Here is a 17,561-nt window from a genome sequence, read left to right as displayed (position 1 = left end):
CGCAGAAAGAACTAAACGTATATTGTAAAATGGTTCGATTCTCACAATTTCTGACTGTTACTAATCAACGCTACGTTACACGGGCGGATTACTAGTTACGGTCTGAGACAAAATTGTAGGCCTTTTAGCAATATGTTTTCCTTCCACTAAGTTCAGTTCCTTGACCGATGTTCGCGTTCCTTAGGTTTCTTTGCTTTTGTATTTCCTGACTTGTGTCAGAGTAAACAACCGTAAAAAATTTTAAAGTTCAAACGAAATTTCGAAAATCGTTGACATGGTCAGGGAAAATCGGAAAAGCCACTACTTCACGAGTTCAACGAAAGTCACTTTTCCTCAATATTCGATCGCTTGTACGGTCTTCAACATGGTCTAAATTAAGCACATTTAGCTAGTCAGAAATAGCAAAAAATAAAACCGTTGTTATCCCTAGATACCAGGGGCCTCTTGAAACCCCGAGCCTGTAGACCTAAGAACACTTAGCCCCGCTTGATAACCGCTGCTGGCTTCAGGATGATTCAAACAACAAAATATCAATAAAACTCACGACTATACATGAAAACGATGAAAATTAAAAACTATTTAATGCATGTTGTATTAACATTTTGTACTTCATAAAGAGACCTTATAGGACGAGACTTTCTTATAACGGGCGAGCAACTACGAGATCTAGAACATTGTAGGGTAGTGTTAGGAAATCTTTGCAGCATGAGAATTTTTTCAATTGCTGTTGGTTCCGGTCGTTTATCGCAATCACTTTGCGATTCATTCGAAACAAGAACGAACTTTCGACATTTGCTTGGTATTGAAGGTGCCGACTTTGGTCTGGGAATGAGATGCCACAGTTGGGTCGGCAATTCTGTGTAATCACAATTAGCAGCAACTTCTTTAAGTAGAGCTACATCACTCTTAGAAGTATGAGGTTTTTCCAAACGATAAGGATGAGTGATAACTGGTTTGTTCTTTAACATTTCGTACTGCGATTTTCCGCGATTTATGTCTTCTTTAGATTGAATCCCTCCACATACTTTGCTGTCGATCTTCGTCATGTTTACCCCTTCCATTTTATTGTTTGTATCCGACACTGTCCTGCTTGATCCATACAAATGCATCATGGATTTCTTCTCTTGCGACATCTGTTTTTTATTAAAGTGATGGTGTAAAGCATTTTCGCTTCTCTCACAGTGTTTAGCTTTCATCTCGTTCAATCTTTCCAAAAACTTCATTTGCCATCCTTCGCTATAATCTAAAGTTTTAGTATCCTCAGCAGCATGTCTTGACACAAACATAACCTTGAACACATTTTGAGGGATGATATCATCTCCATCAGCAACTACGTCATCATCATTTGGTTTGTGACAAGACCTATCGAGTTTTGCAATATTGGTGTTTCGAAGAGGTTCAGACGCAGGACGCTCGTTAATAACACATTCCTTGGTGTCAACAATTTGTTTTCCTGCAAAATACCAAACAGAATCACCAATATGTTTCGAATAAAGGTTTTATAGCGCGAACCCAGAGATGTATTGCCAAAATTCTAACAAAGGAGACAGCAATATTTATCTCAGCAAGGGGAGAAATACTAAAATAAAGTTGAACTTTGCCAGAATGTCCCCTTTCGAAACTTTAACACAACTTCAAGTCCACAGAACATCTGCATTCCACAATATAATACATCATGTAAAAATTGCCTGGACATAATTTAAACAGTAAACAAAAATTTTATCTATGCAATATTAAGGTAAGATGAAGGACCTCTAAGTCGACGAGCCCTTCCTCCATCCAATATATCCCTCGGTGAACCGCTATACCCAAAACCGTACCACTGTTACAAGAAAGACGATATTACTATGATCTTTACTACACTAACCTTGTTCGTGAAGCATCGATTTTCGTGATCTCAATCTAGGTTTAGGATTTAAAACAGGATACTTATGTTTCTCCGTCAGTGCTTTCACACACCAACTCATCAAATCCTTTTTCTTCGTATTTTCATTTCTTTTGGACAAAATATCAACTGAATTATCAGGAGGTTCATTCACAACAACCTCATTAATCTTGGTCGGATTTATTTTTGTACGACGAGCTCTGGCGATCGACATTTCACTCGTGACGTGTTTTACACAACTGCGTGGTTTGTCGCGAGGTCTGGAAACCAGAGGGCGACCCCTGACAGCTTGCTGACGTGTTTTTGCTAAAGCATAAATTTTCAACGAAGATGTCGGGTATGACCATTGACTTTCGGCAGCATACTCGGATGTTTTAACATCTAGCACAGGGACGACCTTTTCGGTTAATGCCGAAGGGGAGACGGAACGCCGACCGGATATTTTTCCTCCAGGTGCACATTGCATGGGCTCTATTCTCAAAGACAATTTATCCTCAGGTGGTCGGCTGACAAAAAATGAAACGCTCTTTCTTGAGGGTTTTCTCATCGACGACACTTCAATGATGCCATCTTCATCTTCCTTGCTGTCAACATTCTCTGAATTTACTGGACCATGTTTCAAATGGGTATCATTGACTTCATTTGTGGACACTATTTCACAATCCAGATCTAAGCAATGCTCAGCGCGGTCATCGTACGATTGTCGTTTTTTAAGTCCGAGATCCTTCATACATTGCACAAGTGAATCATTTGCAGCATTTTTTTTAAATGGTGAAATATTTGCGCGTTTTACGTTCGTACGTTCTGAAAAATCAAAATATTTCTCGTGATTTAACTTAGAAAATTTGACAGCAATTTCAAGAATGGCGGTCGATTGATATTTGAGGGTGGGGACTGGGGACTAATGTTCTGCTCCATAAGGTTCTATTGAAATCAATCGTGATTTCTGTTTATAACATATTATAATATGAATATGAACCCTTCCCCACTCCCCTCTCTGATTATCAAATTGGCGCCGTTCCTGAATTTTATACATAGCAAAACAAAAAGAAAAAGAAATTAAATTGAAAACCTGAATCGCCATCATCCACATCAATAAAGTCATCAGAATTTACATCGCTTTCATGAAAATGCTCCTCAGTTTGATCGCGTTCTCTTATTGAGAGTTCGCCAGCCTAGAGTGAAAAACATATAAACTATCTTAATGAGAACACCACACTTTAACATCACAAAATTCTCCACTTACGATATGAACGGTAAAATCGTCGTTATCTTTCAATTGTTTCGTCTTGGACAAACAAGATTTACTTCGAAAGGCTTTATTTCTTGTTTCCTCGTTCATGTCAGCATTATTCTTTAATGGTTCTGAATGATTCGATACAAAGTTTTCAAAAACAGAATGTTCTCTACGACATTCATCCATACGTGCCGGACTTTTATTCATAATTAAAGGACAATCATTTTCACTCTTGATAAGAGATCCATCATCTTTTTCTTTCACTACCACTGATGGAGAAGTGACAGAAAGTCTTTCAACAGAATAACCTTCGTTTACTGCAGTTTCTGAAGTGCTATTTCTGTTATCAACGACCGAAGAACTCCCGACTATTTCCTCCGTCTGCTTTTGAAAAATGTTATCTTTTTTACCCGGCAAATCTTGGCCTGCACAGTAAGTTCCCTCTACAGAAAGCTCGCGTCGAGGTTCGGGAGTATTTTTATGTGTCTTTTTCCTAACTATTTTTGTCTTCTTTATTATCTTACGAACAGGACGAGTTGTCGTCTAGAAAATTGAAATTAATATTTTTATTGACAGTTTTTATGATACCTAGTTTTTCTTTACTGAGAATGAGATCCACTAACTTGCAACTGTGATTCCTTCGTAGAAACAATTTGTGCGACTGTCCCGGGTTTATTTTGGGTTAAGTCATTCCTGATCGAGACTTTCGATTGTAAAGACCGTGAATCTATTTTTATTTCCGAAAGTCCTGTTCTTCTCGACCGAGAGAAGATTGGTTTGTCTTTAGGTTTTTCTTCGGGAGGTTTTGCAACAATGCTCAAAACGATTTCTCTCTTCTCAACTAAGTCTTCGACTTTATCATCTACATTGCAATCAAAGAATGCGTAAAGTAACAGGGACATGGGCCGAGCACGAGAATGAGTAAAGTAACAGGGACATGGGCCGAGCTCGAACGTATGCTCAAATGTTGGAGGGAAACAGACAACTTCATTAGAGAGCCCGCATTAAAACAAACACGTCAGAAGATTTAGAAGAAAAAACGAAATACCTGATGATGGTAAACTGACATCGTCCTTCTCCTAAACGATTAAAATGTTCGAAAATATAAAACAAAAAGTGCAAAGTTTCAAACAAACATTGATGTAGGACTGATGTGAATTTTTTGTCACTTTTTCTTCAGACATCAAAAATCACAATACCAACACGTAGATTTGAAATTTCATCCAAACCTTTGTTAACACTGGGTGGTTCATTACAGGAGGTGGAGTCCGAGGGGGAGAAGAGACTGGTGACGAGCCTACTTTGGGTAAATTCCAAGAACCAACAAACGAGGATGATCTTGATCTAGACAGTGGAGTACTACTCTGTGATTGGTAAATTTCGGTAGGAGCTGCAGTGACTGCATCAGAAATCTCACTGGCAGACTAAGAACAAAGAGTTTCGCAACTGACATGGTTGAAAAATCAAAATGTAACAAACACTGTATTTTTTACATTTTCATCTTCATCATTGGTGCTCACATGACTAGTTGCATTGGACTTGCCATGACCAAATAGCAAACGAGTTAAATCGATACTGATGTTTGTATGAGGTACCTAGAAGGATTTCAGAGGATGTAAGCATGTGAAAACAATAGTTTTGTATGAGGTACCTAGAAGGATTTCAGAGGATGTAAGCATGTGAAAACAATAGTTTTGTATGGGGTGCCTAGAAGGATTTTAGAGGATGTAAGCATGTGAAAACAATAGTTTTGTATGGGGTGCCTAGAACGATTTTAGAGGATGTAACCATGTGAAAACAATAGTTTTGTATGGGGTGCCTAGAAGGATTTTAGAGGATGTAAGCATGTGAAAACAATAGTTTTGTATGAGGTGCCTAGAAGGATTTTAGAGGATGTAAGCATGTGAAAACAATAGTTTTGTATGGGGTGCCTAGAACGATTTCTTAGGATGTAAGCATGTGTAAACAATAACGCTGTACAGCGAACCACAGGGTTTTCATAGGATAGGTTTTGGTGGCAATGACTTTGTATAAGGTACATACAGGGTTCGTAAGATGAGCGAAAGACCGTTGAAAATTGATGCCGGATCGATGAATGAATTGCAATGAAGGAATTTTTTACGCACAAACATGATGCATTAACATTGAAGTCATTGACACTAACATATCACTCACTAGGTATGTTTCCATTCTGACAGGCTCGGGCGGCAGAGATTTCTTAAATTCTTTGCGAATTCTTGGATCTTCATAAACGTCGGAGGCGGTTTCATCACCATCACTTTCGCTGCATGTGGCGACCATTTTGTTGCCGAAGGTGGAGAGCTGAGCTGTAAATTAATGAATACGTGAATGGTGATGATGAAATACGGTCAGATTATCCATCGCGTTTTGTTACCTTTTTCGTAACTGATGAGAAAAATGTGATTCTTGAAGCCGACAAGGAGATCACCTAAACCACCGACATGAAAATCAGAACTTAACAACACGAAAAGCAAAACATGTAAGTTAACATAAACTTCGCTTGCAAGTGAAAGCTTCAACCTTTCCCGTAAACAAAGCAGAAATTTTACACGAACCTCTTTCCTAATACAAACTAAAAAATATTGCTGAACTACTTGCTCGGGCAAGAAGTTCTCAAATTGACAGGAATTAAACAGCGTCTACACTGGGAGGCAAAGCAACGAGGAAAACATCACAAAAGCTTTGCAATGTTTCTTAGGTTGCTCAAAGCTTTTGAAGACCTGCTGTAGGGAAATACTTCATAAAATATAACTTAACCTATATCCAAGTTGTCCACAATATATTACATACCACGCAAGTTTAAAAACAAAACTATCCCATATCCAAGTTGTCCAAAATGTATTACATACCACGCGAGTTTAAAAAACAAACAGCATTCAATGTGTTATCGAGAACAATCTCACGGAGCAAAACTTTGTTTTCACTCCACACTTTCACACTGGAATCTTTGCTGAAAATATTTTTCGGAAGATTAGCACTTTCACTTACAACATCATTACGAAATAGTGGTGGCATTTCAGTGCATCAAAACCTGGAACTACAGAAAAGCTTCATTTTAAAGTTCACGTCCAATGCGATAACACTATCCATATGATCTTTGGAACTTTTTCGATTATCTTGGGTCGTTGTCTGCTGAGCAATTCCTACCAGGGAAGATAAGTGACTAGTCAATGGTTTTTACAGAGCAACACAACATACAAGTTAAGACAGGACAATGATTTCTGACTACACACACTGAGCACACGGGCAATAATTTTTAACTTTTATCAAACCTTGCTCCTTTGTTAAGTAATACAGGTTCAGCTGACCACTTTCATATCCCGTGAGTAAGACATCATTCTAGAAAGACAAGTCGTAATGAAACCATAAAACACGCTCGTTGATAAAAGAAGGTATGTCTTACTTTTCACAACGACTTATACTTTTATAACACATAGAGCGTCCCAGAATTTAACGAGAGCTTACCATTTTCACAAAACAAGTTAGTCCTACCCCGGCTTCGATGACATGTTTACTCTGCATTTCGGGTAGGCCGAGGATTCGTATAGCATGTTTGTCGAGTGATAATGTATGCAGAAGGAGCAAGCCTTCCTTTGCGTCATGTTTCATACACAAAATCTGAAAGAAACGGTTGGTAAGTTCAGAGAAAACAATCTGCACAAGATTGAATAAAAAACAAAATCCAGAGGTGAATTACAACCAATACAAGCCAACAAGTCCAGAAAATACAAAATGACGAAGAATAAAAGAGACAGAGTATGTTTTTTATCTTGAATATAAAGAAAACGACGTGTTTATTTTCCAAATAAGTTTTACGGTGTATTATCTGTCGCATTGATCTCGGCATGCCCCGGAGATCGTCGGTCGGATAGATACCTTGGTAGGGCATACTCTCCTACCAAATGTATTGAAAGGCCGCAAAATGTTTGAACGTGAATAAAATACGCGACAAACTTACAGCTCCTCTGCTTGCTGTTAACTTGTAGTAAAGTGTAAGAGCCGAGTAGGGACTGGTAAAGAGCAACTGGCCATCCTGAAAATGAGAAAGTAGAACATTATTTCACATATATAGCTTCCATGCGGCACGTGGAAAAAAGGTGCGATGGGATTGGTGACTAGCATTATTTGAACTTAAGGTCTTTTTCAAGAACATCTATCGACAAAAACTGACCGCTTTGTAAGGACATACCTGAAGACCAAGGACAAGAAAACAAGACAAATCTGCTAAGTTCTCTCCACTCGTCGTTTTCAGAGCAACTTTGGATTGAAGATAGAGCAAGGAAAGACACTTTACGTTAAAATCCACGCATTTCCCACCAGGCCTATTTGTGGGTAAATTCGGAACACTGACGGATGACGACATACACGACTTGCTATTGGTACGATATTTTGAGTGATGGTTATCTGAAATATCCTGAATGTCACGTAGTTTCCAGACCTCGACGCGATTTGCAGGATTTGACCTGAATCGGCAAAGATTCGAAAAGAAACTCTTTATCAAAAAAGTTCGAAAAGAAACTCATTATATTAAATTCGAACTTCACATGACAAATTCTAGCATACTTTGCATAATAGACCCAGATCTCTTCGCAACTGACTAACAAGTACACCAAGCTGTAGGGTGGACAATATGCATAATTAGAATATGAAGAAAACTGCTGACCAGTAGTAACAGCAGGAGGAGGTGGAAGAACCATCGAGAGGAGACAACCATCTTTGGTGACAAACCTTGCACTAATAAAGTGAAAATAATTTATCAATATTTCATTTATTTTATGAAAAATCATTTGAAAATAACTTTTACCAATAATCTTCAGATATCGCCAGAATTTTAGGCGCACACGTGTCCGCGGTAAGTGATTTCAATGGGCAGCGGACAGTTAACCAAAAGTTCACGACATGGTTAATATGAAAGACTTGTAAAGTTTTGTTTGAGGCGCAGTAGAGTACTTCATGGGATATTAAATTCATCCACATAACACCCTCAGGAAGCACAGCTTTACTACAGACAAAGAAAGGGAAGATAAGCGCAGTAGAGTACTTCATGGGATAAGAAATTAATCCATATAACACCCTCAGGGAGCACAGCTTTACTAAAGGCAAGACAAAAAAGTGAAGATAAGCGCAGTAGAAAACTTCATGGGACATTAAATTAATCCATAAAACACCCTCAGGGAGCAAGGCTTTACTACAGACAAAAAAGGGGAAGATAAGCACATTAAAGTACTTCATGGGATAAGAAATTAATCCACATAACACCCTCGGGGAGAACAGTTTTACTGAAGGCAAAGAAAGGGAAGACAGACATATGTATCTTTTAAGGTCCATAACGTCAATTTCACGTTTTTTCCCGCTTATTGTCGTAAAGTTTTTTTCAAATTTCTTGATGAAATGTCCGTTTGTCATCCAATCAAAACGAGCTTTAATCCAAATTTGGCAATCTGATTGGATAATAGAGATATACGAACTTCGCAAAGAGCTCTTATACTTTTGAACATCGTAACTTACGAGGAGAACTGGTAAAGTTACTGGTAATGTGAAATTGACTAAAGATGTACATTGAAATCCATAGTTGTACCTGTATATCTCTTCCATAATGTCCAATGAGAATATCTTAATAGTACCATCAAGTGATGACGTAATGACCAATGAGGGTGCTTCAGGGTGGAGGTGGAGGTTCGTTATCATCTGGCAAGCATAAATATCAACAGCATGCTAAAGACTTCATGTAAATGCAGTGATAGATAACCTCATGTATGTACCTATATGGGTTTATGTAGCAGCAGCATTACCTTTGAATGGGAATGAAATGAATGTACTTTTCCACCATTTGTGCTCCAAACATTGACTGTCAAATGCCGTAAAATACCAAATGTTTGAATATAAATATAATTCCAAAGTCTATGAGCTTTATCTGACAAAAGTCATGAACTGATACCTGTACAATCAGAACCAGATGTCACAACTAAGTTTGAAAAATTTGAGTGAATGCAGCCAGTCACGTGACCTTGATGACCACTAGAAACAAAAAAGGAGAAATTAACTAAAGCACGGTAGATCCAATAAGTGTACAGTTATCCACCATTAATTTTTTTAATAATATTACTTCGTACTTTTTTAATTCAAACAGAATGTTGCCTTTCATGTCTTGAGCAATGACATTTCTTTCTGATAAACAGTACAGTCTCTGATATAAAACCAAGGAAGAGTTTAAATGTATGAAATTCACAGATGAAGAACGGAAAATATAATTTTTACCTGATTTTTCTCGTCTATAATAATGTCTTTTACCATGGAACTGTTCTGAGTAAGATACTGACGTCTAGAAAGGTTATGTGAAATAAACTAAATTCATTCTGCTGGCATATTTTTCAACCTTTAAATCCACGTTAACAAACATTTTTCTTTGATGAAAAGAATACCTTAAAATCAATCCATAATTTGCCATAGGACGTGAATTTCTTAAAAAACCATGATCATCAGATTGCACCTCACCAAATGACCAAAACTAAATCAGTTGAATCACACAAAAAACATCATGTCAAATGAAAATTGAAAAATCAGATAAAACTTCCACACAACCTACCCTTATACCTCCGGTTCCACCGGTAATCAATTCATCTGTAACTGAGTTAAATACCATACATAACACGGAGTTCATGTCTGACACAACCGAGAAAACTTCATGGAAATTTGTATTAAACACCTGTGGGATACAATAAAAACATATACAATGCAGTAAGTGATAGGTTGTGAAAAAATCTATGTTACCTTAAGTGCATAATCCTTTGAAAGACCAAAATATACATTGAACTTTTTGCAATGCAACAGCAAACGAATCACATTAAAATGATAAGAGGGATAGTCCAAAACACGCAAAACTAGAAGAAAATAGATGTTCGAAATGACTCATTCATAAGCCAAGTGTGTAAAGGGACTAAACATAGACACTTCACAAAATCAATGTATTTCATTTGACTAATAGGCATTATGGCATACCTGAATTTATAACACTGTTGGGAGACCATGCAGTTATGCCTTTTGAATCTAATATGATAAACTGTTTGCTTTTTGAATTATATGTTACTGAAAAGAAATTCAAAAGAGATTCAGTAATAATCAAATGTTGACAATGGCGTCAAGACCCTATGTTGTACTTTAAAAGAACGTGGTCATAATGCATCTTTAAATAAGATAAAGACAAAATAATCTACTAGCTTTTACCTTCAGTAATATCTTTGCCCCATGTTTTAGGCTTGTAGTTAGCTTTAAATTGAAAGCCATACGGTATATGTAGATAGGAGTTTGATGAAGGTTCATTAAATTGAGTTGATTCGTTGCCTACAGATTGTGCATTGACTTCGCTCATTGTACGTGAGCTTAAACTTACTCAGGAAAGAAACCGAGATCTTCGTGTGTTTTATTGGACAATTTTATTTTAGTGCACGTCTTATTTCCGTAAGCATCACAAAAATATCAACGTTTACAAAATGGAAAAACATACAAATGGACAGGTACCAAGTACCCACAAAAAAAATACCAAACGTCCAAATTCTAAAAAGGACTTCTTTACGTTGTTTCAAGTATAATTCTCCACCAAAACACGACAAATAGTTCAAAGAATGCTTCCCCCATCATACTTATGCTTAAACGACACAATATTTTGCAAATCTTCGGAAGAGATTTGAGGATGACATTTCGTCAATCACAAAATTCATATTTTATTTTCAAATTTCTGCAGATGACGTCACGGTAGTGTGGTTGTTATGGTGACGATGTACCACGATATGAGGAAGAAAGTGATATGTCATCGCTAGTTTTTGCCATGTTTACCATAGAATAGACATAAACTCAGAACTCTAGGATGGTTTACTTGATTTAGCAGCAACAGATTTCTTAGCTTTAACCATTTCAACAAGATCCTACAAGATAGAAACACATCTCTCAACATTCAAATAGGACCCCTAAAATTAAAACGTACTTCTCAACTTTCAAATACATACCGCAACATTCAAACATATCCCTTAACATTCAAACACATCCTCCAACATCCAACCTACCCCCCCACACACAACATTCAAACACATTCGCTAAAATTAAAACGTACATCTCAACTTTCAAATACATACCGCAACATTCAAACATATCCCTTAACATTCAAACATATCCCATAACATTCAAACACATCCTCCAACATCCAACCCCCACACACACACAACATTCAAACACATCCGCTAACATTCAAACCCCAACATTCAACCTCCCTCTTCGGTCCCCAACATTCAAATTCATACAAATGTGTAGCGATAGGGCAGAGACTAAACCAACCTTGTATCTTCTCATACATTCCTTTTTAGTTCGTCCCGGTACCTCCGCCGCGATCTTTTCCCATCTTTCAGGAGTACTTGACGGATATTTTCGAAGAGCATTTTCCAAGAGCTGATGAGAGAAATCATTGCAAAATATACTCATACTACAATCTCAGGTTTAGAAGTATTCTCGATGCTCGAATCTCTTTCTTTGCATTTAGAAGAGCATTCTAGTAACTCTAAACCAAACTAAACCTTTCTTGCAAATCGAAGAATTAAAATCCTAATCTGTAAAGTTAAAAATAAAAATTTTCCACCTTCTGTTCTTCGCTTATCCAAGGTTTATCAACGGGTACAACAGGCTGGTATGTCGATGCACCTTTTGAAGAGATGTACCACGATATAATACTTTAAAAGTTAGAAAATTTCATACAATCGTCAAAAACTACCTTCACCAGGCTTATCTCTTTTAGTCGGACTCAAAGTTGCTTGAGCTGAAGGCGACGATGAGCCAACAGTCTTGTCAAATTTCGCAAAAGCGTTCTTGTTCGTGTTTTCGATTTGTGTTACATCTGAATAATGAAAAATCGTCAAATTAATGAACTTCATCGAAGCCACAAGTAGGTGACAGTTTAGTTCATTCAATTACCAAATTTTTGTAGCTCTTTCACTTTCTTAATTACGTGTTTAGCAGTCTTCACAACATTTCCTTTGGAATGATTATTGATATATTCCGCGATAACTTCCCATCTTACAAAGGAAAACGTCACGCAGAGATGTCTTATGTCACAATAAAGAATGATTCCGTAGAAATTCAAGTTTCTTAGATTGTCATGTAATCACCTTGAACTTGTACCCGCTGGAAACACTTTCACTGCTTTGATTAACAGCTCGCGCTCATCGTCACTCCACATGGAACTGGTACTGTTATTGTTTCCATTCTCTTTGGGTGTCTTCTTTTCTTGAGCTAAGGTGTTAATTCAAGAACATGGAATCTAAATCTATATTTTTTATGTTATTTCGGTTAGAATCCTGCTCTCTAAAGACTTTTCAAAGCAAAATTGCTGTTCACTTTCCCAAATAATTTCGTGATAGTCAAATGTAAGTACTTAGCTAACTTTGTACTCTATAGAACGTAATTTAATGTATAAGGGACTGTACTTTGTTAATTTAGTATTCGTGTTAAATTCGTTTCTGTAAAGTTTGCGCACGCTTATGTGGAAAACAACTCACTTGTTGATACTGGTTAGCGTGTTGAAATAAAATTAATTAATCATTCATTCATTCATTCATTCATTCATTCATTCATTCATCGCTACAAAGTTGCTACAGTCGAGTTTTTTTGAGGATTCAATTTTCAACTCTGAGAATTGAATCCTCGAATTCCTCATTGAAAGTAAATTTGTTCAACAAGCACTCTCGAAGGTCCGTGTACCCAGAGACGCGGTCGCCATTTTTTAAACCATAAATACATCGATATCACAGACACAAACCTGCTTGTACGGCTTTTTCATCTTCAAGCGCTAATTTTTCTTTCAACTTCGTGATCTAAAACGAACGAACAGCATGACCTAAAGATTGTCTCGATTGCTAAGAGTTCTGAAAACCAAGACAAGAACCAAGATGATAAAAAATTTCAAGTAATACAAAATAAAACAAATTCCGAAGAGGGACATCTCGTTTTCTTGATATTCAAGATAGTACAAGAGTTTGAAACAAAAGATGGTGTAATATTTCGTCTTTATTCCAAAGACATCATCAGACTTATAGTTTAACTATCTTGTACTATCTTGAATATCAAGAAAACGAGATGTCCCTCTTCGGAATTTGTTTTATTTTGTATTAAGATGATAAAAATGTATGACGTTTTATCTACGAAGCACAAACTCAATCATCAACTAACTTCGTCCACAAATACACGTTCCTTTGTATCTTTGTCATTCTGTGCAAATGTCTGCCTGATAATCTGTAACCTAGGGATAATGTAGGATAGGAATGATGATCGAAGACATGAAGAAAAATGGTTCAACTCCATTACTTACTCGTCCAAGGAAAGGCTTTCCAGTAGTTTTTCCATCAGTTGCATTTTCTCGACTAAATCGTTTTCATCTTTCGAAAAAAAGTTATGCTCCTTTGTGTGAAGGATCATATCAAACAGAAAAGATGTCAAAACGCCAGCAAATTTCCTTAGTTCTTGTGTATTTTAAACTTAAAACCAACGTTCCACGTCAAACCGCGGTCAGTGGCTTTCTCAACAACGCACCTTGCACATATTTCGAATTGATTTCTTTTCTTTTTTCAGAGCATTCTTCAGTTTGTCTTTTTCCTTTTTTACTGCCTGCGCCTTTTCACGTCAAATAATGATAATAATATTTAGTTTCAAGACAAGACAACCCGTACATATATACAAAGACATCAAAAATATTGAATGATGGCGTTAATTGTGCTTTGAACACACCCCTGGTCAAGATATTGAATGATGGTGTTAATTGTGCTTTGAACACCCCCCTGGTCAAGATATTGAATGATGGTGTTAATTGTGCTTTGAACAACCCCTTGGTCAAGATATTGAATGATGGCGTTAATTGTGCTTTGAACACCCCTGGTCAAGATATTGAATGATGGTGTTAATTGTGCTTTGAACACCCCCCTGGTCAAGATATGGAATGATGGCGTTAATTGTGCTTTGAACACCCCTGGTCAAGATATTGCATGATGGTGTTAATTGTGCTTTGAACAACCCCCTTGGTCAAGATATTGAATGATGGTGTTAATTAAGCTTTGAACACCCCCCCTGATCAAGACATTGAATGACAAGAGAACATTCCTTACTTTCTCTTTAGCTTCTTCCTCCTCTTTTTGACGTAAAATTCTCTCGGCTTCAGCAGCCTCTTGTCTTCTCTACGCAACAACAAAATTCAAGTCAAACATTATGTCATGTGTAACATCATTGTCCCTATTTACACATTTGCTAAGTTTTGAAAATGCGCTTTTTGAAAGAAGCTGAAGAAGACATAATACTTGTACAGTACACTTAACCAACAAACTAATGGATTCACACCAATGAAATGGATCTCCTTGCACTGCTTTCGGAGGAACTAGCTCACTCGGTTACAAACTATTATCTACCTGCACTGATTTTGCAGTAAATATCTCGCTAGATCAAAAATTATCAAGGAAATTGTCTGCGCATGCGCAGTCCCCTTGAGCATGCGCACTAGTGACTTTAATAATACCACAACTTTCGTAAGCCTTTAAATTTTTGTATATATATATATATATATATAAAGCTAAAACTTCATATAGTAGATGTCAACGAGCAGTGGAAGCTGGGTGCGATATAGTATGCAGTGGCTTAGGGGCCCACACTTCGGTGGCCACCGTACTCTCCCTGCGTACCCCGAGCAAAGCCTATCGCAGGTGATCTCGGGGTCTGATGGGCGGAAGCTTGCTATTGGCATCTCCCAAGTAGGACAGCGTGGAGGGGCCGATATCTCCTACAGAAACGTTAACATGCGGCGTTCTAGTGCCTTACGCTTAAGAAGGTATCGGGAAGCATGGACCGAAAACTGGGTTTTTTGCTTTCGAATTTTATCTTTTTGTTTACAAGATTTCTCCTCATAAAACAAAACAAGCAATGTTTCAATAATCGTGTTCTGACACTGTGCCTTTTTCTGACACTTATAATTTAAGACATAATTTGATAAAATTTATATTGGTTTATATCTTCCTGATTTGACTCTCTCATTTACTGTTTCTCATGTATCACGAGCAAACCATCCATGGGGTTCATGGCAGACAGGATTATCTGGTTCCCTTCATTACCATGTGACGCTCTAGTGCTCAACTATCTCGGGGTATCGGAATAGAATTAGAATAGACTTAGAATTTAAGCAAACCTTAAAACATGTTTGTACTCGAAATAAACAACAGCAGTTTCAGATCAGGAACGCGCCAGAGAGACTGTTGAGCAACTTCGCGCGCACTAAAAACAACCGAGCCTTTAATCAGAATAAATTTCACCTTTTCTTGCTCTTCTGCTGCCAATCTTGCAGCATCCTCCTTCGCTTTCTTCTCAGCCAGTTTTCTTTCCTTTTCCTCAAGGCGAAATTTCTTCAATCGCGGATCGCATGCATAACAATTGTCTACAAAGAAAATATGGATTGCTTGCAAAGAAGGTTATGAAGATGTTTAGTTCCTTGACGACTGACCAACTAAAGTTCTCACTCTCGTCGTTTCTTCTTTCTTTCGCTTTTGTCTCATAGCCCTGTTCTGCTTCTCCATCCATCTTCGTTCCTCTCGACTAAAGTGAAAAAGCAAAAAGTTCCGATAGAAAATCAACAATAAAAAAACTAATATAGACGTGAAAAACTAGCCTTTCGCCTTTTTCTTTTTCTTCTTCGTCCAAGTAGGAGAACTCGCGCCAAGATTCAAAATCGTACCTAAAAATAAAATATTTTCCGTTCAAATAATAAACCTGTCAACGCTTTTATAAAAGTCTCATTCCCTAAATTTTGATGACCATTTTGTAAAGCTTAAAGCAAACTTACGCACACTTCGAATGATAAACGCTATCTTATAAAGTGAATTGTTTGACCCTGGCAGTATCACAACATATTAAATAAATACCACTAAGAATATCATATAGTCAGCCAACACCAACACTAATAGCACTTTTAAGGACTACACAAACTTGGACAAATAACAACATCTACAAAAATTGTCTCTCTTATAATCCAAAGCCTTTTTTTCACTACACACCAGAATTTATAGAAGTCGTCAACTTCTTCGAATGTCGACTCCTCATTTCCGAGGTCTGGGACAGGCTGCCTACTGGACCATCTATTATGATGTAATAATAAAAATGAAGGTTAAAATGTTGACTCCTGTGTCTATGAAGCAAAATTTAGGTAGTTTTCAAGTGTCAAAAGTTCACCTGGCATTTGATTGGAAGACAGGAGTAAACACTTGATAAAAATTGATCTTGGAGTTAGCATTAACTGGTGGAACATAATTATCAAAAGTAGGATCAATGCTATCATATGCTCGTCTTTTTGCCTTATTCATCAAGATGTCACCAGCTGTTGTTATGCACGTGAAGCATTCTTGGACAGCGTTTAGTTGTGACTCGGTCTTCTTCGATTTATTCTTGTCCGGATGGTGTTTCAGTACCATTTTCCTATCTTTAACATGCAAGAATATGTTGGTTTGAATTCGAGTCGTAGTGTTACTGAAACCAGCGATTACTACTGCTGGCCTATATAGTCTTACATGCGCGTTTTATTTCATCATCTGTTGCTCTGTAACGTCTACTCTTTAGCCCTAAGATTTTATAGTGGTCTTGATCCTACAATGCACATCAAAAGGCAAATGTAATATTGGGGCAAAAACAGCATAAAACTGTACTATTTATCTTAGTGCTGGGGGTAATATTAATAATATACTGTTTCTTCTACATCAAGTTAAATCCTCATTGCCAAAGAATTCATGCTAACAATGTTGAATTCATAAGTTTCAAACTTTAAAAATTTGTACTTTCCACTCTTTAGAATCCAATGTGAGTAGATATTTTTCATCTTCGCTGTCAGAACTTGATGAGCTGCTCTCACTCGGAGTTCTTTCCTTTTCTAAGATATCCTCATTGTCTTCAGATTGTTCGTCGAGATCTGAGATTGGCAGATGTGCGCTTGTTTGGCTTCGAGAGACGTATGACTCAAACCACCTACCAACTGACTCATAGTTTTGAAGACAAGGAGCTAGAAAGGCATTCAACAAGAGTAATAGACAATAGTTAAAAGAAAAGTAAAAAAGTGGAAAATATAAAATTGATAGCTTCTGTTTTGTAATTCATGTACCACATAGTTTCCTTAATACTATGCTTTTCTCTCCATTTTCAGCTGCTGGTAGCATCGTCTATATGGAAAAAATTGTATTATTCTAGCAAAAAATTTAAATGAGCCCATTTGCCGCCATATTGATTCCACTGTTGCCATCTAACTACTTTCCATCCACTAGAATAAGAATTCGAAGAAGAGCACCTTTTTCTCGACCATTCCAAATTTCCAATTCCAATCCAAAATGACGTAGAACCGAAAGTAAGCTGCTAGGA

At 37.2% G+C, this 17,561-nt stretch overlaps 2 protein-coding genes and 1 long non-coding RNA gene across 4 annotated transcripts; 1 reads left to right on the top strand and 2 right to left on the bottom strand.

Annotated features, from left to right (window-relative positions):
• Positions 1-553: 553 nt before the first annotated feature.
• On the bottom strand, positions 554-10,618 carry LOC124435388. The gene is made up of 28 exons (XM_046985323.1): positions 10,368-10,618; positions 10,143-10,229; positions 9,915-10,024; positions 9,730-9,849; positions 9,566-9,651; positions 9,402-9,465; positions 9,257-9,330; positions 9,082-9,161; positions 8,936-8,991; positions 8,722-8,831; positions 7,948-8,145; positions 7,707-7,877; positions 7,333-7,606; positions 7,102-7,176; positions 6,609-6,761; positions 6,416-6,482; positions 6,175-6,286; positions 5,993-6,093; positions 5,518-5,571; positions 5,298-5,449; positions 4,616-4,717; positions 4,352-4,546; positions 4,171-4,201; positions 3,746-3,984; positions 3,132-3,665; positions 2,958-3,060; positions 1,868-2,689; positions 554-1,453 (listed from the first exon to the last, which is right to left on the bottom strand). Exons 1-28 carry the CDS (start codon positions 10,510-10,512, stop codon positions 576-578), a joined length of 5,193 nt encoding a protein of 1,730 aa, XP_046841279.1. The 5' UTR covers positions 10,513-10,618; the 3' UTR covers positions 554-575.
• On the bottom strand, positions 10,558-17,520 carry LOC124435389 (dnaJ homolog subfamily C member 2-like). 2 transcript variants are annotated; one of them, XM_046985324.1, is made up of 20 exons: positions 17,491-17,520; positions 17,308-17,365; positions 16,988-17,208; positions 16,724-16,799; positions 16,389-16,635; positions 16,214-16,294; positions 15,829-15,894; positions 15,664-15,755; positions 15,476-15,597; positions 14,285-14,353; positions 13,716-13,796; positions 13,495-13,583; positions 13,356-13,425; positions 12,946-13,000; positions 12,296-12,419; positions 12,102-12,202; positions 11,902-12,024; positions 11,770-11,831; positions 11,472-11,582; positions 10,558-11,065 (listed from the first exon to the last, which is right to left on the bottom strand). In XM_046985324.1, exons 1-20 carry the CDS (start codon positions 17,503-17,505, stop codon positions 11,003-11,005), a joined length of 1,926 nt encoding a protein of 641 aa, XP_046841280.1. In that variant the 5' UTR covers positions 17,506-17,520; the 3' UTR covers positions 10,558-11,002. The 2 variants fall into 2 exon arrangements, with proteins under 2 accessions (XP_046841280.1, XP_046841281.1); XM_046985325.1 differs by lacking the exons at positions 16,724-16,799; positions 17,308-17,365; positions 17,491-17,520 and having other exon boundaries at positions 16,988-17,045.
• LOC124435394 lies at positions 12,425-17,547 on the top strand. The gene is made up of 3 exons (XR_006945022.1): positions 12,425-12,553; positions 17,104-17,254; positions 17,350-17,547. It is a non-coding gene; the product is annotated as an uncharacterized LOC124435394 (long non-coding RNA).
• Positions 17,548-17,561: the final 14 nt, after the last annotated feature.

The sequence above is a fragment of the Xenia sp. Carnegie-2017 genome, unplaced genomic scaffold (assembly GCF_021976095.1).
Source record: "Xenia sp. Carnegie-2017 unplaced genomic scaffold, XeniaSp_v1 HiC_scaffold_14, whole genome shotgun sequence".
Taxonomy (NCBI): domain Eukaryota; kingdom Metazoa; phylum Cnidaria; class Anthozoa; order Malacalcyonacea; family Xeniidae; genus Xenia; species Xenia sp. Carnegie-2017.
This window is presented reverse-complemented; position numbering and strand designations above follow the sequence as displayed.

Excerpts from the sequence above, each read along its gene's own strand:
- LOC124435388 (XM_046985323.1), bottom strand. The coding sequence starts at position 10,512 with ATGAGCGAAGTCAATGCACAATCTGTAGGCAACGAATCAACTCAATTT. Across the intron at positions 9,850-9,914 it reads CAAAGGATTATGCACTTAAG|GTGTTTAATACAAATTTCCA; the intron begins GTAACATAGATT and ends TGTATCCCACAG. Across the intron at positions 9,162-9,256 it reads ATTCTGTTTGAATTAAAAAA|TGGTCATCAAGGTCACGTGA; the intron begins GTACGAAGTAAT and ends TTTTGTTTCTAG.
- LOC124435389 (XM_046985324.1), bottom strand. Across the intron at positions 16,636-16,723 it reads TGATGAAATAAAACGCGCAT|ATAGGAAAATGGTACTGAAA; the intron begins GTAAGACTATAT and ends TGCATGTTAAAG. Across the intron at positions 13,797-14,284 it reads AGGAAGAAGCTAAAGAGAAA|GCGCAGGCAGTAAAAAAGGA; the intron begins GTAAGGAATGTT and ends TGACGTGAAAAG.